The 27,789-nt window shown below is 36.5% G+C and overlaps 1 protein-coding gene across 6 annotated transcripts in view; it reads left to right on the top strand.

Annotated features, from left to right (window-relative positions):
- The window catches only part of ABCC8 (ATP binding cassette subfamily C member 8), a 2,552,355-nt gene that overhangs the window by 2,135,817 nt on the left and 388,749 nt on the right, over positions 1–27,789 (top strand). For all 6 annotated transcript variants that reach the window (XM_044082872.1, XM_044082868.1, XM_044082869.1 and 3 more), the window contains one exon: positions 10,949–11,062. In XM_044082872.1, coding sequence (XP_043938807.1) covers positions 10,949–11,062 — 114 coding nt within the window. The remainder of the gene's footprint in view (positions 1–10,948; positions 11,063–27,789) is intronic.

Raw genomic sequence — 27,789 nt, 5'->3', positions numbered from 1 at the left:
TCTTCCATGTCTCTCTTCATGTAGTCCAGGGAGGTACGTCGCAAGTCATTCACACCAACATGGACAATGACAGAGTCGTATTTGTACTTGCTGTGGAGTGACCTGAATGCTTGTGTTATGTGGTGGATGCTGTAGTTATCTTTATAGATTATTCAGTACATTAACAGTATGCTAATCAAATTAATGAGGAGTTGTCTCAGTTATCAAAAGGAAAATGTTCTTTAGAATTAGAACAAGTATCTAGTGCATATGCAAATGTAAATTTATCCTGAATAGTGATGTCACAGTATGAAGTATTCCAGGATGAATTTCAGATTATGTCTCCAAATCAAGTATGGCAAAAAAGGAAAACACTAAATTTCAGTTTATTTATGTTTGTGTGCCACTGACAGGGAGACGTATTCCTGTATTGTCAGTTTCAGTTAGTTTTCAGAATATAACATTCATAACTCAGTACTCAAATTTGTGGACAGCAGGAAAAGGTTTTATTAGTTAAGAAAAATATAGTGAAATAATAAGGCACAGCTACTTTAAATGCTAAGTGTAATACTTTTCTAACAGAAATCACATCAATTTCAAAATTCCAGTACAGTAAATACCTAACAGCATTATTAAACAGTTTCTACAACATGCATCAGTAGTATGTATATATGATCAAAACAGACTTTACAGAATCACATCACAGCTCACACTAATCAGGCATCCGCTTTAAGAGTAAAGTGACAGAATTACTGTAACAGGCTTATCAAGACAAATGATATAATTACCTAAAGAATAAGTAACAGTAATTAATAATAATCAAAGCATAACAAATCAGGCTTAATTTGTTTCAGAATAAAGTACACATTAAATAATGAAAGCTATACATTAGATGAGAATTAAAAGGATACTGACAGAGTTTGCAATTTTTGTTTGAGGGACAGATCTGGAATACAGAAAATACAGGTTCTAGTTAATACAATTTTATTATTACACTACCCAGAAATGTGGAGTATAAATATACAAAATTACCAATTAATAGCCAAACAAATCTAGCTGAAGATTTCTAGAAACAGGATGATACAGTCTCGTATTTTAATTTTAGAATAACAAGGTTGGCATAGTAAATATGATTTAAGAAACATAGATTATGTATGTCAAAATAAGAGTGTATAGCCAAATTGGTATGGATCGTGTTGGACAGGATGTGTAATACCAGCTATAAGATGTCAAATAATTCCCAATTAAATTAGTTTTAAAAATCATAAAGGTATGAGACTTACATCCAAAACATTTTTAAGTGATATCTAGTGGTCAAATTAAATTGCAAGTGTATTTACTGGATGAAAATATATATATATATTTCAGTTGCTGTATTAGTTGCAGTATCATTAATCACTATAATATCTTTTTGCAGACTATATTAATACAATTATAGGTAATTGCAGAAATGACTCCCTCTTCAGGGATTTCAAGATGGGTTATTAGGATAGATTTTACATAAATACAATTCCTCTCTTCAGTAGGCATGAAAATGTTATCAGTTTTAAAGTAGGCCTTATACGTTACAGTTCATATTAGTTTTAGTAAATGCAGTTTCAGTGGAAAAGTACAGTTGAGCTATGTTCAGTGAATAGCCTTCAGGATAAGATACTGATAGAGACAGACTTGCAGTACTCACAGATTCTCAAGACAACTTTTTTTGTCAGAGTACTTATAGAGATAGAAACAGACAGCTAAAGATTAGGCTTTTTGGACAAATTTTGTTTTTAGAATTTATTGTCACAAAGTCTGAGGCTCAAGAGTGAGAAGGGGATTCAAGCTACAGAGAGAAGGAATAAGGCATGTGAATATTCAAGACAGAATGCAATGTATTAAAGTACAGAATACATAATAAAGACCTCAGTTTGATTCACTTCATCAGTTCAGTTATATATGACTTTATTAATACTACTGTATACCTTTATTATAATATTATATATTTGCTAACATTCTTATTTTGCTGTTTGTTGTATTTGTGGTATTAATAAATGCTGCTAAACAACTTTGGAAGACTCATAAGTCACTTTTATGCTGAAAGTGCATTATAGTTTATAGGAGTGAAATCTGACACCTATTAATTACTTATTATTTATTTATTTGCCCTTGTTTACTGGGAAAGACAGAATGGGTAATATCCATTTTCAGTGGAGGCCCAGGGAGAAAAACTCCATTTGTTTATATTGCATTATACTTGGTTCCAGTTAACTACAGAGTATTTGCATTTCTATTTGCATTTTTACACATACAGTAATTACATTTCTACATTCTAAGATTTTACAGAGTTACTGACAAGAAAGCCCACATGCAACTTAGCGGATCATACAGCCAGCAGTTATGTATAAAAATCGTTTTGTCATTTCAGTGAGAGGCTGAGAGTATCCTGTTTAAGGAGAGTATCGTAAGATGAGCATAAAATCTTAACCTGGTGATGAGCATGTGCAGGACCTGGACTGGTTAAGATGTTGTTTAAGCAGTGGTTTAAATCTACTGAGTTTGTTGGAAAGTTTTATTTGTGTGGAGATACTATTCCAGAGTTTGGCAACATATTGGGAGTAGATTGAGTCTCCTGCAACATTATTTGACTTATTTGTGAGTAGTAATAACTTGTCACTATAGCAGAGGTCCCTTGCTGGACATTAGGGCAGTAATACGTTTTGTACTGTAGGTCATTTTCTGGGTGATGAATGAGTTTGTGTGCTGTAGTTAGTTGTGAATATGGTAGGTAGTTGTGCAGTTCAAGCCAGTTTAATTGCTTTAAGCTAAGACAATGGTGAGTCTTATGAGGGAGATAGGTGTCAAATGTTGCTGTTTTATTGTAGGAGGAAGCATGTTTCTTTCTTTTAGCATTGTTTAAGTTTGTTAGGATAGGAGCAGCATATAAGAGAGTTGGCAGTAAGAAGGCAGTGGCTTGAGATTTTCTTACAGTATCTGTAAGGAATCCATCGATCATATAAAGGTAGTCTAGTTTCTGGTGCATTTATTCAGTGCAGTATATTTAATAATAGATTAAACACTTTAAAAGATTATTTGCAGAAAATGGAGAGCATAGTAAAATATCTTGATAAAATGAACAACTGCCTCATCTAATACAACCTAAAACAGACACAGCATTACACAGTTTAAGTCTAGTTAACAAATGCCTCAGATTCATCCCCTGTTTACAGCCATACCTACAAGTGGAAGGTAAGCAGATATCAAAACACTATCAAATTTAAAAATCTCCCAATATTTAGTAATCAGATCACACAACAAAAGGTATTACTTCCAAATGTATTGAGAAATCTAGGACAAGAAGCATCAGTAACAAGGGGTTCCTTATATTAGACCTCCTGCCTAGATATCACTTTTAACTCATCAGTTAATCCCTATATAAATCATATCCCCTATGTACACATCTCTGTGCAAGTTCACCTAATTGCTTGCTTATCATATTCATTCTCCTCACAACAGATGTGTATGACTCCCATGTACTGTGATTTGGGAACATTCCTTACAATATGACAGGGATGACAACTAGTTTTATGTAAAATCAAGTTTTTACTAAATGGCTTCCTCTAAATAGTGGTCAAAAGAGACCCTTCTAATATTTTGTTGAGATTAACTTCCAGAAAAATAAATGTTAAAGAGTCCATCTTTACTTTCACAACTAATGCTGAGCTTGTTGGTGTTGTAATACTGAGTAAATTACATACAAGTAGTAAAATCACCCTTCCATACCATCTAGCAACGATCCATGAATCATCTCTACATATCAGTATAGCCAAAATATGGTTTTCTACATGCATCACATACATGCAGTTGCTCAAGGTGTCCCATAAATAAGGTGATATATTGCTCATTTTGCTTCATTGATCAAAGGCACCCCCCCACCATTCCCATTAACTGCAAAAACAATTATTTTACAAGTTAAAAAAATCACGTGTCAAGAACACCTCAGTCAATTGAACCAGGAAGTCATTAAAATCAAAGGTGTGTAAATCTACCTTTTATATCCAATGTTTCAGGGCCCTAAGGTCACTTTCATTAGGAATGTTCATATGGAGAGAGACTAAATCTAAAGTGCATAAATAGGAATTCCACTCTACATGTAAATCAGAAATCAAAGTAAAAAATTCTGTAGTGTCCATTAATCTTGGCATGACCATTGGAAGGAGGAGTTTCTAACAGAATAATAAGGGTTCAGAAAGATAACCTTTTCCTGCCACTATAGGCTGCCCTGGAGGGATTAATTTGATTTTTATGTACTTTAGTGAAAAGATAAATATACTGTGATTTAGGGATCATAACAGTCAACTCGTTTTTTTTTCAAAAATTTTGAAATAATCCTAGATTCAACCCAGTATTCTAGAAATGCATCAGTTTTATGGTTAAATACATCAGTAAGGTCCCTGTCCATCTTAAAACAAACCCTTACATCAGATAACTGTTTATGGGCTCCACCCACCCCTCATACAACCAACTATCTCATACTTCCAGTCCTTTGCCCTTATCAGCAAAATACTCCTAACAGATTCATTATCAGATAAACTCTGAAGAGAAGACACCTCTTTCTTACAAAAAATATTTCCATATTTCTTAAATACCCTTTGAGAATTACTTTGAACATCATTCCAAGCATGTGTATATGTGTCCAGTTTAGTTAATCATAGGTACAGCTGATCAAAAATTGTCAGCTGTTTCTTGATCTGTTGAATGGAATATTGTTTGAATGATGGTCAGCTTTTTTACTCCACTGTTAACTGGATTATATCTGTGAAAGATTCCACTACAGTGGGGACTGGGAATATGTCTTTACTCCACTGTAATGTGATTTCTGAGATGATTTATATAATTAGCAGATGAAGTGATGGGTACAGGGATCTTGCTCCCCCCCAGCAAACACTTCTTTTGCAGATTTGACAGTAGCAGGAAAAAATATGTTATTTCCACTTTGTATTCAATCAGCCTTTTCAAGAATAATCACTGTGTAAGGATTGGGATGGAAAATGGTATAGATATCACATTCCAAGGGGTGTTGTGAGGTGTTATCCAAAGGGGACTGACTTATAATTCCTGAGCTGTACCCTGCACACTTCAATTTTTTTCCCAGATAAGATTTTATATTTCATAGTTTATGTGTGATAAGTATTATTCTTTGTGATACATTTTAATGTGAAGTAGGTCCACATTTTATCTATGCATTATGCTTTGTGATGTATTTTAATGTATCTATCTAATTGTGGTAGAGAGCTATATCTTTCCCATTATTTGCAATTTTCGTAAGAAAGTTTAATTAGTCTTCTCTTACATAGTCAAGTGCTGTTGTGCATCTCTTTTTTTAAATGCTGTTCTACAAGCATTTTTATAAATCTTGTTCTGGGATTCAGTTGCACAAATTAAGTATCATAGTTCAGCTGGTGTTGGACGTGGATGATATGTTGAAAATTAGAGGTCAAAATCTTAACTTTCATATCATTATGTGCAGTTGTTATGAATAATTTTATGTTGAAATTGTCAAACAAAATCATCTTTTTATGCTTTATCATCTTTTGAAATAGAACTCTCATGCTTACTGTTTCCATGGTAAAAGTTTCATTTGTCTATTGTTCTTTTTTCCAATTTTGCTTCTGTGTGCTTTTTGAGAATCAGCTCTAAGTGTGATACCTTTTTCAAAACTGTAAAGCACTTAGTGCTGTCCCTCTTTTATTTTCTCTTTTTCTTTTTTCTCTTTCTTTCTCTGTTCCTCTTCCCCTCTCTTCCTCCCTCCCTCCTTCTCTCTGTCTCCCTCCCTCCCTCTCTATCTGTATCCCACCCCTTTCTCTTTCCCTCTCTCGCCCCTTCCTTGCTCAATCTCTCTCTCTCTCATCTTCCCTGTTTCTCTCTGTCTGTCCCTCCCCCTTTATCCCTCTCTCCCTCCATTCCTCTATCTCCCTCCCTTTCTCTCTCCCTCCCCTCTCTCCTTCCCCCTTCTCTCTCTCTCCCTCCCTGTCCCCTCTTTGTCTCTCCCTCTACCTCCCACCCTTTCTCTCTCTCTCCCCGTCCCTCTTTCACTCCCTTTCTCTCTCTCTCCCCCTCCCTATCTGTTTATTTCTCCCTCCCTCCCTCTCTCACTCTCTATCCCTCTCTGTCTCTCCCTCTCCCTGTAATTGGTAGATTGGTAGTTTATGGAATAGGTCACACCATTGCTAAAGATTATCTATATATTGGTGCTGTTGCAATGGTGGAGGGGTAATAGACACTCGTGAGGTGAGGAAAGACAGTGTGGCAGTAATTTTACCCCTCTCATTGCTCCCTGTATAGCTTTTTAATGGCAGTGGTGACATTGCATTTCCAATTAAGTGCCTTAAACGTTTCATCTCCAGCTAGCTTCTTACATCTACCCCTGTCCTCTTGCAAAACACCCAAGTGCTTCTTCAACCCAAAATATTCCAGCTGCAAAACATCAGACTTACATGACTTCTTGTTTCATTGTAAATGTTTTCCTCACTGCTTGGTCCCCTTTTCCTATAACCAAATCTTCCCTTTGCTTAATCCCTATTTGTCCCACAACTGCAGTAATGCTTCCCTCTCAGTCATACCCTTCCAGATGTTCTCCCACTCGGATTCTACTACTGGCCACTCATTCCACTTACTTCTCCATATCTGCAGCACTTTCCCTGTCATATTTACAACATTTTCCATCATTTCAGCTAGCTTCCCCTCTTTGTTCTTTCTCACATCTAACTCAGCCTTGCACCATTCCCCTTATTACCAGTTGCATGTTAGCTAGGTGTACCACTATGACATACTTGACAAACTGTGGCATACCCCATTCCCTTTTGTCCTCATTTACAAGCCTGTTCCAAGCAGAATACTTTCCCTTCTCTATCCCTGTCTCTACCCAAAATTTGCTCACAGCAGCTTTAACTTTCTGAGGACTTGTTTTTCCCTTCAGGACTGGCAGTGGTGTGCTTAGTGGCATAAAGTGTGTGAGGTAGGACCATCTTTCTGAGAGTCTCAGCTCTTACTTAAACCAGCAATATCTGTATAAGTAATCCATTTAATAACAAACCTGTGTTTTTTATTTAATTCTTCCAAACTACTGGTTCCAGTTTCACCAATGTGGGATAAACCTTCAGTCCAAGATATTTTGTTCCTCCCTCCATTACTACAAGTAAACCCATATTTTGCTTAGCCAACCCCTGCTAGAATAATTATTGAATTATAAGCATGATATTCCACACATCAATGTTTTTGCGTCCAAAGTCCCTGAGTATGCATAATAAACTACTTGACACATCCCATAAAAACATTTTAGCATTTAAATAAAGATTGTACATTTACATTTGTGCTACATATCTTCTAACAACCCCCACCTGCAATATTTTTTCTAATTCATTGTGTTAATACTACATAGACTATCAGGAATGGCCCCTGTATTTACCTTTGTTTATCACAACACTTAAAAGAGAATTATTATTTAAAATCATTATTCCATGAATGAAGACCTCAGTCAACTCTGTTCTTTTGTAATAGTCTCAGTCACTTCCAACTGACAGTATCAGGGGCCTTGTTTTATATCAAAATGGGCAAACCCCTTGTATTTCTGTACGTGCTGGCCTCTGCAGCCTCATTAAAATCCAACAGGAGATGCCAGTACTCTTTTGGTCTTGGGCCATTTATGATCTCTAATGATAATAATAATAATACTAATAATAATAATAATATACATTTGTTAACCAGGTAGGCCCAATGGGCACACAGTCTCTTTTCAGGGGTAAATCAAGTGCAATGTCTGGTTAATGACTTGTTGAAGGTCACACAGTAAGCAAATGAGGGCTGATGGAATCAAACCCTGCACCACAGGAAATACAGCTTATAATCTTTGCTTGCTTCTCACTCACTAATCTTAGTAGAAAACTCTTGAACCTGGCAGCAAGAACCTTAGCATAAATACTTTCACTTCATCATCAGCAAAATCAGTTAATAACTGGCCTGATCGATTCAGCTTGTTGGGAGTAATACCTGCACCATCTCCTGTAACTACTGAATCTTGCAGGTATCCCCAATTCTGAGGGGTTCAACTTCCACTGCTTTTCTTTCTCAAACCTAACCCGTTTTACAGAAAGCAGCATGTGGACCCACAAACCCCTTTCATAAGCCCATATGTCCTACACTTCCCTTATACAAACAAGAAATCTTGTTGATAACTATCCCTAGAGAATACAGATTAGACTCCTCCCCTTGCTAGTGTGCCATACATCATTCACTGCTAACCATTATACATTTCCTTGTAAAAACTTCCTAGATTGTATATGCTGCTCCTTCTTTCCATATAATGTATCCCTCACATTCTCCATTGTTACAATGAAATCCCCTTCTACCAGCACTGCATCCCTGCCGTATGTAATACTGCATCCTGCAGCGAAGTAATTTCTTCAGTGACAAGTCTTATCCCTGCTATGACCTGAATAAATGCAGCAAAGTAGTCTATTCAATAGCAAGCCTCTCCTCCTTTAGGATATTAGTAAGATAGACTTCCACTGTTCTCTCCCCCTCTACCTTATATTTTATAACCAGTCATCGCCCTTTCCATTTTTGTTCTTTCTCTATGGTGTAATATATTGTTTTCCTGAACCATATTGCTACTCTCTCTCTCTTTCTCCCACCATGTTATAGTCCCACACGTCTAAATGTAGGGAATTCTTACCTAGATAGCTTTGTCTGTGGTATTGGTATGCCATATTATTTTCCCTAGTGACCACTCTCATTGTCTTAATACTATAATTTAAAATGTGCCACATTCCAAACCCTCGCCCAAAATACCCTTCTTGTCTGAAACCACTTAAGAAATAATAGATCCCACAGGGCCTTGTGCAGCTTCTAAAGATGTCCCAGTATTCCTCTAAGAAGGATTCTCAGAGCATGTAGAACTTGTCATACCTACAAAAGTACTGTGTTTACTCTTGTCCTTAGCATCATGAGAGTATCTCTACAATATCACTCAACCTTTTAGTGCAAGAAATATGGACAAAGGCCCAAAAATAGGGACAAATTTTAACCATTTCTCTTATAAACTTAGAAACTTCCTAGAGTAACGAGGTTTGTGTTGAAATACATTTTCTGAAGGATTTGAAGTTTGAAACTCAAATGTATGTCATTATTTAGTGACTTCAGTATTCCAATTATTCCAGTGATTTGCCAGAAAACCACAAATTTTATGAGAATTAGACCAAAAATATGAAGCAAAAATTGACATTCTATAAAAATCTGGACTATTGAGAGGTATGATCCCTATAAATCCCACCTGTCATTGAAATGCAGCCTAAACTTTAACCCCATTGAACTTGTCATCTTCCTATCATTATTAAAAGTCTGTATCATTGATCTCTCTATTTGAAAAGCATGGTGCAGGACTGCACTAGCACGCTTGTTAATACCTCATTGTCAAATAGAAATCAGCACTGTAGCATATGTAACCAATTTTTGTGTGCTTACTACAAAGTCAGACATAAGCTTTTCATGAAGCTATGACTTTATTAGGAAAACCTATGTTCTCAGTGAATTTATCACTTAAATTAACCATAACCTGACTGCCTATTCATGCTGCTTTAGATTTTTTGGTAAAATCTCAGAGAGCATTTTAAGACATCCTAGTTGATGATCAAGCAACATAAGATAGCAACACTTAGAAATGGAATTATTAAAAGCCATAATATTATTGCCGTAAAGTGGAAAACATACAGGCAAATTATACATTTGCCAAATATGAGTGAATATACTTTAAATAGACCTGTAACTTTCAACTCTTTCATCACTAAGGTGTGTGGTACTCCCTGAACTAGGCATTTTCTATTATTATAGTGCACTTAACAACATAGTGAGTAAACTCTGTTTTCCTTTCCTTTAAACACTATAACTCACAATGTTTACAATGACTTGTTTGTTGTTTTTATCTAAAATCATAATAGATACACTTGTTGCAAAGTTAAGGGTCTCCAAATGTAGCTGTTTCGTCTAGGTTATGAGATTGTATTCCCCATATGATGCAATACTGGTGAGTGCTGTAATTAGAATAATGTTTTCATGAAGATAACATAATTTAATTATTGTCACAAATACTTAAAAAATAAAGCAGTTAGTATAAATAATTCTCTACAAAAGCAACACACAATAATATTTAAGGACAATATGCTCCAGATATACACAGTTGCTGTAATGTTGACTGATACCCTACCGTTAATACTTTGCAGTGCTAAGTGTTTTACAATGCACTGCTGTGTACTAAAACACACAAGGAATCAGATATTTTCTTAGTGTACCTTTACTAATTTAAATACATTTGCCCTGGGATTCAATAACACTTAAACTAAGTGTACACCATTCTGAGTGAACAGACAACACAAGCATAACTAACACCTTCCTCCCAGTTTTAGTTTTCCTACTGATTTTCTTGCAGCTTTAAATATTGACAGGGATTCATAAAGGTTACCACAAAGTGTAGACTGTATGTACATCTACTGAAGTTTTTCTTAGTGACTAGAAAGCACAAAAGATGTGGTACACATTCTTGAGTATACATCATGTACACAGTGTAGGCTTTATTGAATCAGGTCTTTGGTTTTGTTTCCTTATTATGATTAAACAAATAAATGACCTCCCACTGTTTTCATAAAATTAATCTGTGTATGTAAACATTTAAAAGGAGTCCTCTGTTGCTTATTGTCAGGAAATAACATGTTAATATTATGATCAAGATTGTGGATAATTTTGGAGGCAGCCAAGAGCTGTTGTTATTCTGAAAGCAAATAAAACCAAATAGAATATACACAACAGAACATATGAAAACAGATGCAGTTTTTATCTTGGTAAAATGTGTTGTAGTAATACAGCTTCAGATAATGTCAGAAGACAATAGAAATATACAGCTGATCAATACATAAAATTGTTTATTATTTTATATTTGCAGGAATATATTGGAGCCTGTGTGGTTCTTATTGCGGCAGTGGCCTCTATAACATATTCTCTGTATAATCGCCTGTCTTCAGGGCTTGTAGGTTTAGGCCTCACGTATGCTCTTATGGTAAGTGACATCATAAGTTTGGCTAGATATTGCCTTTTGCTACAGATTTGTCTTTGAAAAATTCCACTGAATGCAATTACAGTGGTTACTAAACACATAAAGTCCCTTTGTGAAGCCTTAAGCTTTTCCATTTAAATGGACTGTTACAGTTTAATGATATTTTAGAAGAAGTAATCATGAATTGTAGGACATCTAATGTATACATTGTTTCACTAGTACATCCTACAGAAAAAAATTAAGGTTTAATCTTAAAAGTATATTTAAAGCACTTTTGTTCTTATGGCTAATATAGTGTATATTACCCATTTTACACATACGTTTCTGACTGTGAGATCAGCCTTATGGCAAGTGTCTTTCTGATGGAATGTTTCATATTTATGTCATTTCTTTTTGTTTGTTTTTCATAATTTGTTTTCTGATCTATAGATGGTGCAACTTGGCTTCTGATCTCATTAATATAAGGTAACCTGAAATAGGCATGGTTTTAATAGTTCCTGTGATAATTTTTATGTAACAATTTACAGGACTGTAGCCTGTACTGTGTTCTGCTTCCTCAGTGTGATTCACCACAAATTGATGCCCATTCTAGTTACTGTGGTTGTCAGTAGTTTTAGTCTATGTTGCTGCCACAGGCAGTTAAAGCTGCTTTACGTGAATGAAAAACGTATTGATAAAGGTGATGAGCGGCACCTCAGTGGATTTCAGGCAGGCTACTGCTGAGCAGAACTTACAGCAAGAGTCAGAAAGCATTACTGAGAGTGTTAAGCCCTAGCATGAGTTGCCAGCTCCTGCAGTAATCCTTTCTGATTCAGTGACAGGCTCACCATAGTCAGTTTATACAATTAGATGATTCATGTGGTGGGTCTTTCCAACAGCCATACTAGATTACAATGAGGCATTCTGGGGAATGGGTAATGCTAATTAGCCGTGTGCTATTTCCCAGAAATGCCTGTGGAAAGAGATTACTCTGCTAAGTTATTCAGAGATTTGCTCAGCTGTGTTAATTAGCACAACCAACCATGGTAAGTAACTCAGCCAAAATACTGCATAATCATTATAGTCAATGAGGGACATGGCATTACAGGTAAGTATAAGGAATTGCAGCAAAAAATTTATGATGGTGGGTATGTAAATCTGTGTGTGTGTGTGGGGGGGGGGGGATGACTGACTTGGCCAAAGTAATTCATGGATTGCAAGCAGTAATTACAACCAAAAAGTGCTATTTAGCACTGGTGGTAATTTTGGTTGATTTAGTGACATGTGGAGTAGCTAATAATGTGGTTTTCGTCACTGCAGCTAAACATGTTTCCAAACCACATTTTACACAACTGCATAAAATGCACCCATATGCAGTAGGTAGTTTATGAGGCAAAATCCATTGTTTCTAAACCACAGGGTTAGTCTGCTATGGCCCTTAAAGAGGGCCCAGTTTTTCCTACTGCACTGTCTCACACTCCTATATCAGCATGACATTTACAGGAGGCATACATGACATAATTTCTTTAACCCAAATATACCTACACACTATCAGCATATGTACTTGCATCCGTTTATCATTCATCACTATCGTTATTGAATACTTCATACTTGAGCCATGTTAACATTTTGTAGACAGACATCTAAGCTTTGACAGACTCTCTGGGCATTTGTATTTCTGTATTTTCCAATCAGTAGCTTACCTTCTACCATTAATATATACTGTAGGTACATTATATAATATTCATTATGTTGATCACTACTGCAATAGCCTTAGCTATATGGGTTATATCCTGCACAGGCTATAACAGCCAGCCGGCTTTCCAAAGCTTCAGGGCACCTTCAGCATGCCCAAATTATCAGTCAGTCAGCTTGAACTGAGGTGAATAAAAAGAGAGGTTTGGGTGCCAAGCACTTCAGATCTTTCTTGTCACTGAAGAGATGCTGGTCTGAGACTTTTAGGGATCAATGGTTGGCTTTTGCTGTTTCTTTGCTGGGCAGATATCTTCCATTTGTGAAAAAAACTTCCATTTAAAATAAAATCTGTATATTTAATAAGACTTTCCTGTTCAGGAAAGTTATTTTAAGTCTAGTACTTTGTGCCTTAGCAGACTGTCATGAGACTGCATTGTGCTTTTAAATGAGTGCTCTTTTTTCCACTTAGTTTAAAGTTATTTAGATTACTGAACACCATTTTTCTGCAGAGAAATTTTGGGGCTGTCAAAGTGTTTTAAAGTGCATTTTACTGTGTTTTTATATGAAAAAGTCACTTTTTATGACTTTAAGTTTTACTAGCTTTTGCTTCTTGTTTTCCATAGGAAAGAGGCACCGTTTTTGGTTTGACCATGGAACACATTGTCAGGCCAACACTCTGTATTTCTAGGTGCCACAAAAAAGAAAAAAGGTTAAGCAAACAACCTTTGCTCCCACAGTAGGCAAGCAAATGGCCTCTACTGCAAGTTGGTCAGTTCTGGCCATTGGTTGTACCTTAGACCACTCGTTTTTTACTCTGAATTCCTCTGGTGTAGCATTTATAGCTACTGTGAACCTGGGGTTAGCCACACCCTCTGCAGCTGCTGACAAGTTCCTAAGAGAGGAAGCAGGGAAGGCTTCACTGTTTTGTCAGAAGGTTGTGCCCATTGCTGGGGAAGCTGCTGTTGCCATTAGTAACACTTTTGGCCCCATTTTTCCTATCAAAAATGAACAGAAAATTAAACGTGTATATACTCCTCCTCAAATTTCCTTAGACAGCAGTAGTTTAATGGATCTGGCTCAGGGTTTAATTCAGCCTATTAATCCTTCTTAAAAATAATTTTCTGGTAAGAGAAAGAGGGATACTTCTTTTTCTGAAGAAATTCAAGATTCTGAATCTGGTTAGGAACATGAAGACACAGATACAGGGTTATCTCCTCAGATTTTTGATTCAGGATCAGAGAAGAGCTCTGTTTCCGAATCTTCCTGTGGTGGTCTCTTTTTTTCTAAGACTATTTCCAGAATGTGCCAGTATTTTCAGTGGAAGAAAACTGAGGTTTCTCAGTCCCTCAGGAAATAGATTGAGCAGTTACAGAAGGAATTTTCAGAACCTTCATCTGTTGCTCCAGTTCTGTCAGTATGGAGGATGTGTATGTTGCTGCCTGCAATTTTCCTGATAGTCATCTAGCTGTACCTAAAAAGGCAGATGAGATGTATAAAAGTTCCTCAGTTTTTTAAAGTTTGTATACAGTCTTCCCAAACCTGACCCAGCAGCTGTAGCTGTGGTTACTTCTACTGCTGCTAAACATTTAGTTAATTCTAATCCTACTCTTTTTGATAGGGATGGAAAGATTATTGGTAAGTATGGGGAAAAAGTGTATGCTTCTGCAATTTTGTTTTCAGAATTTTGGATTATCAGGCTCATATATTAAAGTTTATTCTAACTAATTGTGAACTTATGACAAATGTGTTGTCTGCAGTTTCTTCTTGTAAGGAAAAATCTGTTTTAATTAATTTAGTTACTTCTATTTTATAAGTCACTATTCATCAGTTACTGTGTGTGTGTGTGTGTGTGTGTGTGTGTGTGTGTGTGTGTGTGTGTGTGTGTGTGTGTGCGCGCGCGCTCATGTGTGTGAACTTTTCCAGGCTGCATTCTCAGAACCTCCCAGATGATTTAAAAAATGAGATTTTAAATTCTTCTTTGAATAGGAGTTTAGTTGTTGTCTCCGTTGCTGCAGATTTTATAAAAAGTGTGACGAAAATGGTAAGTTGATAGAGGAAATTTTTCAGCCCTCCATTTCCAAATTTTCAAAGGGATTCTCTAACCTCTCATATAATTTTGGCAAAAAAAAAAAATAATAAACAGTCTCAACAAAATGCAGGTAAACAGACATTTAAGAAGAAATAGCAAGGGGTTCCAAAAAGAACTCTGGAGTCTCCCAAAACCAAGGTCAAGGTCAATACAACAAGTTAAGAATGACTATTTAAGAGATCTTGTCCCCCTCAACCCACTTCCCTTCCAGAAAGTCTAAATCTTGTCTTTTTTATTGGCAAAAGATATATTCAAACAAATGGGTTCTGAACATCATTCATCAAGGTTACAGATGGCAGTGGGAGGAAATTCCTCTTTTCTAGGGGATAATCCCTCATCCACCAGACCAGACTCTTTTATTTCCACCTGTCCATCACATGCTTTCAGAGGGTGTGGTACAAACAGTTTCTCCTTCCCAGTTGGGGAGAGGTTTTTATTCAAGGATGTTTGTAGTGTCAAGGAAAGAAGATGCTTGGAGAATCTTTGGATCTTTCCTCCCTATATCTGTTTGAGATAGTGCCCAAATTTAAAATTATGTCACTTCACAACCTATTACCTCTTATTCCTGATTTAAGTTTCCTGGCAACACTAGATTAAATAGATGGTTATCATCACATCCCTATTTATATAGACATCCAGTGTTTCTTAATATTTTGTGTCTCTGGAACACATTATCAGTTCACTGTCATACACTTTGGACTATCCACTGCACTAAGAGTGTTGATGAGGTGTCCTGCTCCAGTTATAGCTCATTGCAGGCTACAGAGTATCTACCTTTTCCATATTTAGACAACTTGCTTATCTTTACAGAGTCTTTTTTAAAGTTTTAGGAATCCCGTATTCGGTTGAGAGAGCTCTTCCACAAGCTGGGGTTCCAACAGAATGTTCAAAAGTCTTTTTTGACTCCTTTACACAAGATTGTGTCAATGGAGTGTCAGCTAGCCATCTCAGTTCAAAGAGCTTTTCTTCCACAGGAAAAAATAGACCTTCATCTGGATCTGTTTCTAAGGTTTTCTTCTCAGACTTTGGTCATTACAAGGATTTTGGGTCTCAAGGCATCTGTGATTCTCATGATACCCCTGGCATGACTCCACATGAGAAAGGTACAGTGGTATGTGAAGTCTCTTTGGTTCCAGAACCAACTTCCTTTCTCTCTTCCACTCCAGCGATGGAGTTTGTCAGAAGTGAAATCACTTGGTGGTGACAGCAGCTATCTTTAAATTTGGGTCACACCCCTTCATCCCCCCCACACTTTCAGGAAGGATAAAAGTGGAGGATGTGTGGGTTACTAAGGACAGATGCAAGTATATAAATATAAAAGAGATGATGCTCTGATCAAGGCACTCAATTCTCTGAATCATCATTGGTCACCGGGACCTCTTCAAGTTGTTACAGATAATGCCACAGTCGTGTGGTACATCAACCAATTAGGGGACAACCAGGCCATACCCTTTTACAGACTAGCCATGTTAGCTTGTGATATAGTTTCACAGCACAATCTCACTGTACAGGCATCTTACATTCTTTCAGAGAAAAAACGTGCAGCAGATAAACTGAGCAGGACAAAGGTAGACCCACAGGAATGGAAACTAGATCAGGGGATCTTCCAAGATTTGATCCATTTGTGTGGAGTTCCTCACATAAACTCATTTGCCTCCTCCCAGAACAATGAACTGGCAAGGTTCTGCTCTCTGACTCCATGTAAGTAGGCCTGGAAAACAGATTCCTTTTCATTACCTTGGACTGGAATGTTTCTGTATGCTTTTCTACCCTTTCCACTTGTATCCAGGGTACTTCTGAATATTTAAAAGGAATCCTCCAAGATTATTGTGATCACTTCCCCATCCCAGCAGCCATCATTTCCCCTTCATTTAGAAATGGCCAAGGGCAATTACCACAAGATTCTTCACAGACTGGATCTACTTACACAAGATCTGGGGGGTTTGATAAACTCCACACTCAATCAACTTCAACTACCTGCCTGGATGATAGGGTTTTAATTCCCTTTAGGCACCTGTTTTCTGAGGATGTGCAGCAGATACTAATGGAGGCAAGAATGCCTGCTACTATAAAACCATATATTAGCAAGTGGAAAAGGTTTTTAGTTGGTGCTAACAACTTAACCAGTGCCCATACCGGGTTAGTTATCTGGTTTTACAATATTTGTGTGAGTTACTATGCTATGGCCTTTTTACTCTTGTATTAAGGTTCATTTGTTGGCCATTTCAAGACATCTGCACATAGAGCCTTCTTTCAATGCATTCTCATGTCACATTGTTTTTGAAAGGGGTTTTGCATAAAAGGCTTCCAAGAAATCATGTAGACCCTCCTTGGGATCTTAATTTTGTGTTAGAGAAGCTAACACCTGCTCCATTTAAACCAGCTAACCTGACTGACTTGAGGCTCTTAACATGGAAAACAGTTTTACTGATTGATCTGACCTCTGCAAGAAGGGTATCTAAGTTGCAAGCTCTAATGGTGAGTCAACTCTGTCTCAGTCTTTACTGAGACAAGGTTTCTTTGAGAACTAGTCCTTCTTTTATGCCTAAAGTAGTATCCACGTTTACTTTAAGCCAAGCTATCCATCTCTCTGTTTTCTTTCCTGAACCTAAAAATGAGGGAGAAAGTATACTCCATTCCTTGGATGTCCACAGACAACTTGGGTACTATCTTGATAGAACTAAATCTTTCAGATCTTTAGATCAGTTGTTTATTTCTTATGAGGATAAGATGACAGGACAGCCTGTGTCAAATCAGGCTATTTCAATATACTTGTCTAAGTTTTTTATCTTTTGTTATACTTACCACAGCAAAACCATTCCAGGCAGGTTGAAGGCCCACTCTACCAGGGCTTTCACCTATGGATTTTTGGAAACAGTTAGATTCTAGAAGCATTCTAGAAGCTTCTAGTTGGTCCTCACTACATACTTTTTACAAAGCACTATAACTTAATTCATTCTCTTAGACTAGATCAAGATTTGCTAGGACGATTCTCTAGGAGATCCTGGATTCTTCTCCTTCCACCTTAAAAATGTAGTAAGCTAGGGTAATCTACCCATATAGCTAAGGGTACAGCAGCAGTGATCAATATGCAGAACATACTACAGTTGTATAAGTAAACTTACCATAACAGTAAATGTTCGAATGATTACTGCTGCAGTGGCTCCCTCCCTCCACCCCCCTTGATTTTTGGTGTGCTGTTTATGCCAGGGTGTAAACATTTATAGTTTTATTCATAGCATTGTCCTTTCAGGGCCCAACCTCCCTTCTCTCTGTTGGCATGAAAGCTGTGAAGGGTTTGGCACCAAAACCTGCCTATTTAGACAGCTCAGCTCGAGCTGAATGAAAATTTGGGTGTGTGGAAAGTGCCCTGAAGCTTTGGAAGCTGGCCAGCTGTTAGATCCTACACAACTGTACTTTCCTCACCCCAGTCTATACTGACTCAATTTTTTAGAGCTACACATAGATTTCTACTACTTATAGCAGAAAAATGCCACAGTAGTGACTCTAACCTCAAAGTAGTTTCTGATAATACCTGGTATGCTTATGCTATAGGGACATCAAGGTCAATCATGGTTTAACCAGTGTCAGCAGTACACAACACAAAGACTTCAACATTTCATTTCTGAATGCATACAGTAGCCAAAACAAGTGTCTAAATCCTGTAAGTTTAGTTACAGCTGTCAAAGTAAATAGTGAGTGCAACCCTGTAAATAATATTTTTTATTTGTAATATGAATGTAAGTTTTAAGCTGAAATAGAAATTATAATTTCCCTCCACTTTTGTTGGTAAGCGCCATAAAATGGTTTATATCCACCTGAGCTACCACTAACTTATGCAGATGGGATGTTTGTTTATTTTATATTCGTAAGTGTAGCACCCTCTTATGCTATACCATAGTATCAGTTCAGTAAAATGAAACAAAACACCTGGTATGGGATAGAACTCAATGTTTTCTGATCTTCCATAATCAAAGGAGTGTATGCTGCCTGCTGAGCCAGACTCACAGTTATCATTGCACATGCAAGGACATCCCTAGGAATAGGTGAATTTTTTTTTTTTTTTTTTTTTTTTTTTACAGACTTGCCATTCATTACCCATAATACCCTGAATGCTGATTTGTAAGTCAGTCTATGGGCAGCCAACTTCCCTGCTGCCACAAAAAGCAGATACTTCTCTGCATGTCCTACATTTTGGTCCATGCAATACTGACATCCACAGATTCCTATAATACCAGCCTATGGTATATATGTCCTTCCATGTGCGTACTTAGTAAAATTACTTTGGTATTTACAGACTAATGGCCGGAGTTGACTCAATCTGATTGATGCAATCTGATTTGCCTCCCTCCAGTCAAAGTTAATCATGCTAAGGTTATGCTGTCCCCTCCACCAAAGGCTGGTAAGCCAGGATTGTCCACTTACTCCCATCATTTCTCACCAGCTGTTTCACATCCCAGGTTAATTAATGATCCTGGGTCATACGAGCTGCACTCATGGATTAATTTCTCTCTGCCATATAACTGGCTTCATGACTGTTTTTCTTTAATGGGCAGTGGTATAGGAAATTCAAAATAACTCATAATATCTACCTATTAATGTTGTGCTTTCACTTTTTCAGTCCCACTCATTAGCCTGCTGAAGATCTTCTAGATTTAAGTTGTTTTCATCTTTTTCCGGTTATTTTAGCCTGTTTGATAGAGCTATAGGCTAATCCCCAAACTAGAGTTACCCAGCTGTCAGTTCTACAAATGGCTCTTTGTTAATGCAGTTACATGGTTTCTATTCTGCCAGTTTGTTTGGAGGCACCAGTATTCCTTCTGTTTGCATCTGAGTACTAGAACTTCTTCTGTCTAATGTGCTTGACTTTGTCCACCATTACTAGCACTGTGTCTTGTAAGATACTGACTTAACCTGTGAGCTCATATCTCTGCTGTGTTACTTCTATCCTCATATTCTTTTCTGACAGCTCTTTATTGTTGAATCCATATGAAAACATTTTTAAGTTAAAGAACAGAAGCATATGTATCAGAATGTACTTTACAAAGTGTGCTTCTAGAAATACAGATGTAACCATTTTAGAGATTTTGGTTAGCAAACATTTCTTTGTTTTGTTGTTACATTAACAAAATTGTACTAGTTATTCCAAATGACTTATTTGTTAACCCTTGATTCTATTTGTATCCACTTTAGAGATGAGCTGTGTTGCATTTCTTGCCGAGTCTTATTGACTTTTCCTGTACATTGCTACTGTTTAAATTATTGAACAGACTCTTCTTACTGTTTGTGGATGTTATTGCTGGAACTTTTTCTGTCTCTTCTGGTGTTGCCTAGTGCACAGGTAGTGGCTGAAAAGGATCTAGAACCAACCCACTCTCCTGGTTAGCAAACAAACAAATAAAATAAACATTTTTCATCAGATTTTCATTACTTAAAAGGGTAAGGTTTTCATTCTGCAAATACTTTCCTTTCCTTTCCAAATTTGTACCCAAGTGAAATGTCATCTCCCAATAGTACAGGTCTCATAAACAGAATTAGTCTGAGAAAATGTTGGGCGGTTATCATTTAGATTTCAGCACTACTAAAAAAATATAAGATGTGTGCCAAGGGAAAACTGTCAACAGCATTCACCGAGACTAGTTGCTGTGTTAGAAATACTGCTATGCCAGAGAGTTTTATGACTTCTGCAAAAATGCCAACCTGTAAGAATGTCCTGAACTATATTTTGCTGTCCTGAAAATAGCAGTCTTTTTTCTGGGAAAGAATAAATATATAGCTAAGGAATAGCTAAGATTATCTACTTTTTCTTAGCTTCCTTTGTGGAACAACTGCAGTTTATTATGAGTCATTTTTTTACTAAATCTTGAGGCAAAATGCACTTGAAGCATTTTAATAATAAAATCAGACTACAGTTTAGTCACATGTTATTCATTCATTGCATCAAACACTTAGAATGTCAAATGTTTCCTTTTATAGAATGTCAAATGTTTCCTTTTATCAGCTTCTGAGATCAAAATTTCACATGCTTGAACAATACATCTATCTGTTTCTGTGAGGTCACAATACAGAGGGGAAAGGGAATTTGCCCTTTCACTACTTAACCAACATTAAGTCAACTATAACATTTACATGGTGTTTTCCCTTATTTGTGGTTGTTCAACATTGCAATTAATATATAAGTAAGGGGGAATGTAGGCAAAGCCCCCATATTGGGTAATGTTTTCGCTGTTGTTGTCTTTCGGCTTTTCCCGGTTAGGGGTCGCCACAGCGGAACTCTGGTCCGCTAATGATTGGCAGTAGATTTTGATGAACTCCGAGGTGCCAGCTCGACGTTCAACCTTCAACGAAGGCACGCCTATTTACGCATGTCTTTCGAACGCCCACCCAACCACAGGGAGGACATGCAGACTCCACACAGAAGGCACTCTTTGCACTCCAAATGAGAATCGAATGGGAGAACCTCTTGCTGTGAGGCAACAACGCTACCACTGTACCACCACAACTGTCCCCTTGCATACGCATTAGAATAGTTTTTTTTTTTGGTAAGTTTTGAGATTCTGCAATCTTGAGATTCTGGTCCTCGGGATTCAGAGTCTCGGGATTATGGAATTTCGGTATTCCGTAGTGATTCTATACATATATATATATATATATATATATATATATATATATATATACACACACACACACACACACACACACACACACACACATATATATATATATATATATATATATATATATATCTATATATATAGACATCTATGTATGTATGTGTGTGTGTGTGTATATACAAACATATATATATATATATATATATCAAAGCATAAAAAAGTTGAGGTAAAACAAATGGCAACTTCCAGATATACAGGTTCAGATACTTTTATTAAAACAAGAACGTAAGTGCTTTCCCAGTATTCACTACTGCTTCATCAGACAATTTCACAAGCTAAAATAATTCCATTTAAATATTGAAATCCTACCATGTGATCAACTGCAATTAATTGCATCTAGTAAAACATTTAAATATATAGTGATACAAATGCAGAAATGCAGATTTAGCAGGACCAGGTATGATTGGAGAAATTTATGAAGGATTAACATCACAAAAGGGTAAACTAATGTTACACCTTGAGGGATATTTATATTACCTTGAACGGAGTAGGAATGACAAGAGGTACTCGTGTTGTAAAGAGAAGTTCACCGCTATTTGTAAGGGTAGAGTGATAACTAAAACAGTACTGGTGACGAACTGCTGAAATCTACACCACACCAGCATAGTGGTGACCCTAGTGAAATTGAAAGATACAGGGTGTGTGGTGAAGTGAAAGTTAGGGTGCAGTTTAGCAGAGACATGCCCTGTGTTGTAATGGAGGACAGTTTAGCATCGTTAGACGTGGTACACAATATACCACGTAGAAAAGCACTTTTGCAACGCATTGCAAGGGAATGGCGCAAGTATCATCTCGCACCTGGAAGTAGGGAGCTCAATTTATTAAATCTAGATGTGAGCAGATATAACCTGAAAGACGGGTCATTTGTTGCTAAACGGATCACTGATAGTAGTAGGAACACTGTGGTGTATGCATTTAGTACCATTAATAATCTGTATGATCTAAATAAAGCTTCCATCTGGATGATGGATGGGACCTATTTCCACAGGGGTCTTACTTGCAGACAATTGTACAGTATTCACGGGCTCTTAAAGCTAAGTTCATATAGTAAGGTTGTACCACAATTCTATGCACTGATGACTGCTAAATGCTACAACTTCTTGTGGAATGCGTTATTCGAGTTACTGGCTGAAAATGGTTTTGTCAAAAGTGTGAAGTTTATACTATGTGACTTTGAAATCACAGCTCTTAAAACTGTTCTCTTAAACTTTGACGATGTGCAGTCCGGATGCTGCTTATTTCACTTTGGACAAAATGTCTGGCGAAAGATTCAGCATGTGGGTTTGAGTGCATTATACAACAGCAGCATGCAATTTCAGTTATATATAAAGTCTTTGGTGGCATTAGCTTTCCTGCCTGAGGATCAGGTTTTGGAAACATTTAATAAACTAAAAGAGAGAGTGCCAGATGAGGACAGTGAGTTAGTGAGGTACTTTTCTGACTACAATATCAATGGTAGGCTCCATAAATTTAGCACACATACCTCCGGTACTATGCAGTTTCCTGCACTGTTCCCAATCATGTTTTGGAACATGTCTGAGTTGAACGATCTATTCCTACCCCAGATGCAGAACTCGGTGGAAGCCTGGCACAGGAGGTTAAAATGTCTTGTAGGTCCTAGAGTGACTGATTTAGATGTAATCATGTGGGCACTGTGTAGGGAGCAGGATCATATAGATGAATTGCATGTGTGCATGGTTAGTGGAGTTCCCCCATCTCCGAAGAAGAGGAGACTCAATGAGAGACATGAGAGATTTCAACAAATACTGTGCAGTAGGGAAGAGTACACCCCATTGGAGTTTGTTAACAGCATCGCCTGTCTACTTAAAAAGTGAGTGTGATGTACATGCTGTTATACTGTTCCACATTTTCAATTGTATGTACTGACAGCAAATGTAATCTCTTGTTCTGGATATGCAGAGGACGTACTACTGAACGGTGTTGATTGTATAGTTTTAATATTAGGTTTACAAAAGAACTATATTTTGTTTGATTTTCAGTTGCAAACGACTGTGAGTTGTTTGAATTTGACCTGTCAGTTCTGTTGTGTTTGCATACACTGCTGTGTGTTAGTTTTTTTCATGCTTATGTTGCCGGGTTACTTGGACTGTTCACTGCAGATTGGCATTTTGGATGTGTTGGTGTTCCACTGTCGGTTATTTGGATATCGAAGATTTGTACTATTTTGATTTGTCGGGGAAGTGACGTGTCGATGTTTTGGACCCGGGTTTGCATTTGTCGATGTTTCCAATGTTCGATGTTCTAACGGTAACATATATATATAGATATATATATATATATATATATATATATATATATATATATATATATATATGCATTTTTTTTGTTTTGTTTTGTTTTTAATGTGTGTGTGTGTATATATAGATATATATATATATATATATATATATATATATATATATATATATATATATATACATTTTTTTGTTTTGTTTTTAATTTATGTATATATCTATATATGTATATGTACATATACATACACACACACACATATATATATATATATATATATATATATATATATATATATATATATGGCTCTACCTGACATCATCAGAATCTCACTTTGCCTAACTGTTAACTGAAATGCTCTGAAATAAAGTTGCAGTGTTAAGAAAAGTAAAGTAGCACACATAATCTCACTCCACAAAGCTTTTGGCTTCATGAATGAATGCACTTACTACACTTGTGTCCCAGTCAATCTCCTAACAGCTTGAGCCTGGGGTAGCTACCCCTTTTACCTTGCCTAAGTTTTAGCACTGTATTACAGCTTAATTAGATTCACCAAAGGAGAGTACTGATAACCCCCTCCCAGTCCTTCTCAATTGTTAGAGAATTTTATAAAAAATTTGCCATCAGTAAAGGCGTTATCAGTTTAGAATCTTCACTGAGGCGCCTTTTGTGTTGAGTCTGCATGTCCTCCATGTGTTTACTTGAGTATTCTCTGAGTACACTTGTTTGTTCTCACCTTCCAAGCACATGTGGTAGGTGGACTGGTAACAGTAAACTATAACTGTATGTGCATGATATGGAAGAAAGGACAGGCAATTTACTTCCATTCTTTACTTACCTAATAAAACTTGTGGATGGTGGCAGGTGTTCATGAGGTCAGTATAGGCATCACTGGTGAATGGAATATTTCTCTACGCACCTTGTTTGAACAGGGCTGGCATTACTCAAAGGTGAGCTAGACCACTGCCTAGGGCACCATGTTTATAGGAGTGCTCTTTCCCTAGTTATTTGTTTATTTAATCCTTTATTTAGAGCAGTTTTTCTTTGCTATAAAAATAAACAAACAAATAAATAATGCATCCTACTTAAAAGAAAATGTACCTGTAGATATTCATGTACTCCAGGAGGGCGGTGCTAAAGCTGACTTGACATTCAAATCACACTACATTAATTTACATGATTCAAGGTCACAGAAGTAGGGAAAAAATGCAACACAAATATAGATGCAGAGTCCTCTGAAGGAGTTTCCACAAGGAGCAGAGGGCAAAATGAAGGAGATTCTGTAGAATTCTGACTGGGCAGAAATATAAGGAATGATGTGGTATTTGACAGAAAAGTGTTATTACTGTGTTTACAGTAACACTGCTGGCATTAATCAACCAGATATTTTTGACAATTTTTTTTGACTTAGTGATTTGTGTGGGCAGTTGGAGTAAGGAAAATGGCATTGTGAGATAAGTGTCGTTATTGTTTTTACAGTTATTCTGGTATTGATCAACCAGTTATTTTGGACAATATTTCTGGATTTGTTATTTGTATGGGCAGTTGGGATGAGGGGAGTCATGAAATGAGAAATGTTATTACTGTTTTTACAATAATTCTGGTGTTTTGAGATGCGGGGTGGTTTGGATTCCCCGCCACCACTACTACTGCTAATCCATATTTTTTAGTGTAGTTTCATTAAGGTTTGTCTCGTTTGATGGATATTTTGAAATTATTGGTGACAGTAAAGCTTGTGTTGATGACAATATGTACCTAACTAGATCCAGGGGCTTTCTGAGTGCTTTATCATTGCTAAACATGGTTACAATGACCTGATAGACAAAGATAGTTGAAGATTTCAATTTAATATTTTCAGCAAAACCTTTCCTGAAGTATTGAATAGTTTTCTGTGGCAAGAATACACCTGCACTCACTTTCAGGCATTCTGTATTTTATGACACTGAGAACAGAGGGTACATTAGGGCATCAGAATCAAATCTGTGAAGAACTTGAAATGCTTCACCTAGTGTAATGATGCCAGATTTAATTCTGGATGTTAAAAATTTCCAAGTAAGTATGATTTAATTGCTCTTCTAACTTAAATTGTGATTACTGTATTTTTAGCAGTTTTCTTGCAGAACTCATGTCATACTACTCCAGCCTCACTCACTCTCAGTAACTCCCCTGGTTTTGCCCTCTTGAGAACCTTATACCATAATTTCAAAGGCTCTCTTTATCTAGAGGGTAATTAGTTTCCTCACTGACGTCTAGGGTTTCAGTGAGTGAAAATGGTGATGCCTTATTTTATTTCCTTTTGGTTTTCCCTAATCTTCCCTGTGATCTGCTCTTGCATGAGTATATACTGTGTGACATTCAAAGTTATGTGTGGGGAATCCACATTGCAAAAGAAGGATGAAGCACCCACCCACCATATTCATCCTAGTATGAGGGGCATTACCCACCTCACACTCCTTGCTAACTATATATACAATCTCCAAGGTCATTAAACTTCAGACTAGGGAGAATACTACAAGATAACACAACTTCAGACATAGTGTATTTCCCCATTTTTGAAATAACATTCTCACATATCAAACGCTTACAGTTACAAACCTTGGTTTTACAACCTTCTTTTGTCATGATCTTTCAAAGGTATTATGTTTCTGAATATGGAAACCTAAAATGAAGACAAGCCACAAATAAACCAACAATCCAAAGAAAACCCAAAAAAACAAACAAAAACATGCCCAGTGGAGACCAACCAGTTACTTTAATATAGAAAAGTTTAGTGCTTTCGTCCATCATTATAAAAGGACTTCATCAAAACAATATGTGAAACTATCGCAGACTATTTAAATACATTTACCAGTATCAGACGACACCCCAAAATATTGCATTCACTATGTATGTATATATATATATATATATATATATATATATAGTTCTCCTTTAGAAGGTTGAACATCTGAAATCTCGAAATTCATATGGCCAAAGCCATATGCTTGAAATTCAGAAGCTCAACCTTCTGAAAGGGAACTACAGAAAAAGCAATGAAACACAAAACAACAGCCCCGCTGCACCCCTCACACCCCCACTACTTATTTATTCTAACTCCGAGATCACACTACAGCACAGAAAGGAAAATCTACCAGTCTGCGCTGTATGCCGATCCCCATTCAGAAGGTCGAGCTTCTGAAATTTTGAGCATATGGTCTCGGCCATATGAATTTCGAGATTTCAGCCATTTGACCTTCTAAAGGGGAACCATATATATATATATATATATATATATATATATATATATATATATATATATACATATATATATATATATATATATATATATATATATATATATATATATATATATATACATATATATATATATATATATCTATTGTCACACAAGCCAGTAAATAACCAGCAATGGCTATGCAGTCTTCCACACACTGCATCAAATAAAAATAAGTGGCAGAAACATGCATTTATGCATTTAAAAATAATATATATATATATATATATATATATATATATATATATATATATATATATATGTCTCCTTCTGTTTGTCGAAAACATAGTTTGTCGAGAAACAGAAGGTCGAACCCACTTAAGCAAAAGTGCACTACATCAGAAGTGCACATTCATGAAAGACAATTCGCAGAAGCATGTTACAGTGGGGATAAGGAAGTATATCCTTTTCCCCACTGCAGTGCGATCTCGGAGTTAGTATATTTAAGTAGGGGGGTATGGGGAGTGCAGTGTGTACATTAGTTTTTTTTTCTGATTTGGTGAATCAGCTTTTGAGAAAGTGCACTTCGATGTAGTACACTTTCGCGGAAGTGAGGTTTTCTTTTTCTTTTTTGAGACTGAAATTTCATTAAAGAAAAGTAGACCTCTATATATATATATATATATATATATATATATTATATATATATATATATATATATATATATATATATATATATATATATATATATATATATAAATCACCAGTCCTCAGGTCCAGATTTAAATTCCTGAGTGAAAATTACTAAGCATATTACTTCAACTTT

Source organism: Protopterus annectens, chromosome 9.part0 (genome assembly GCF_019279795.1).
Source record: "Protopterus annectens isolate FY-2018-M chromosome 9.part0, PAN1.0, whole genome shotgun sequence".
Classification (NCBI taxonomy): domain Eukaryota; kingdom Metazoa; phylum Chordata; order Ceratodontiformes; family Protopteridae; genus Protopterus; species Protopterus annectens.
The sequence above is the reverse complement of the archived record's forward strand: the minus strand, read 5'-3'. Positions and strand labels throughout refer to the sequence as shown.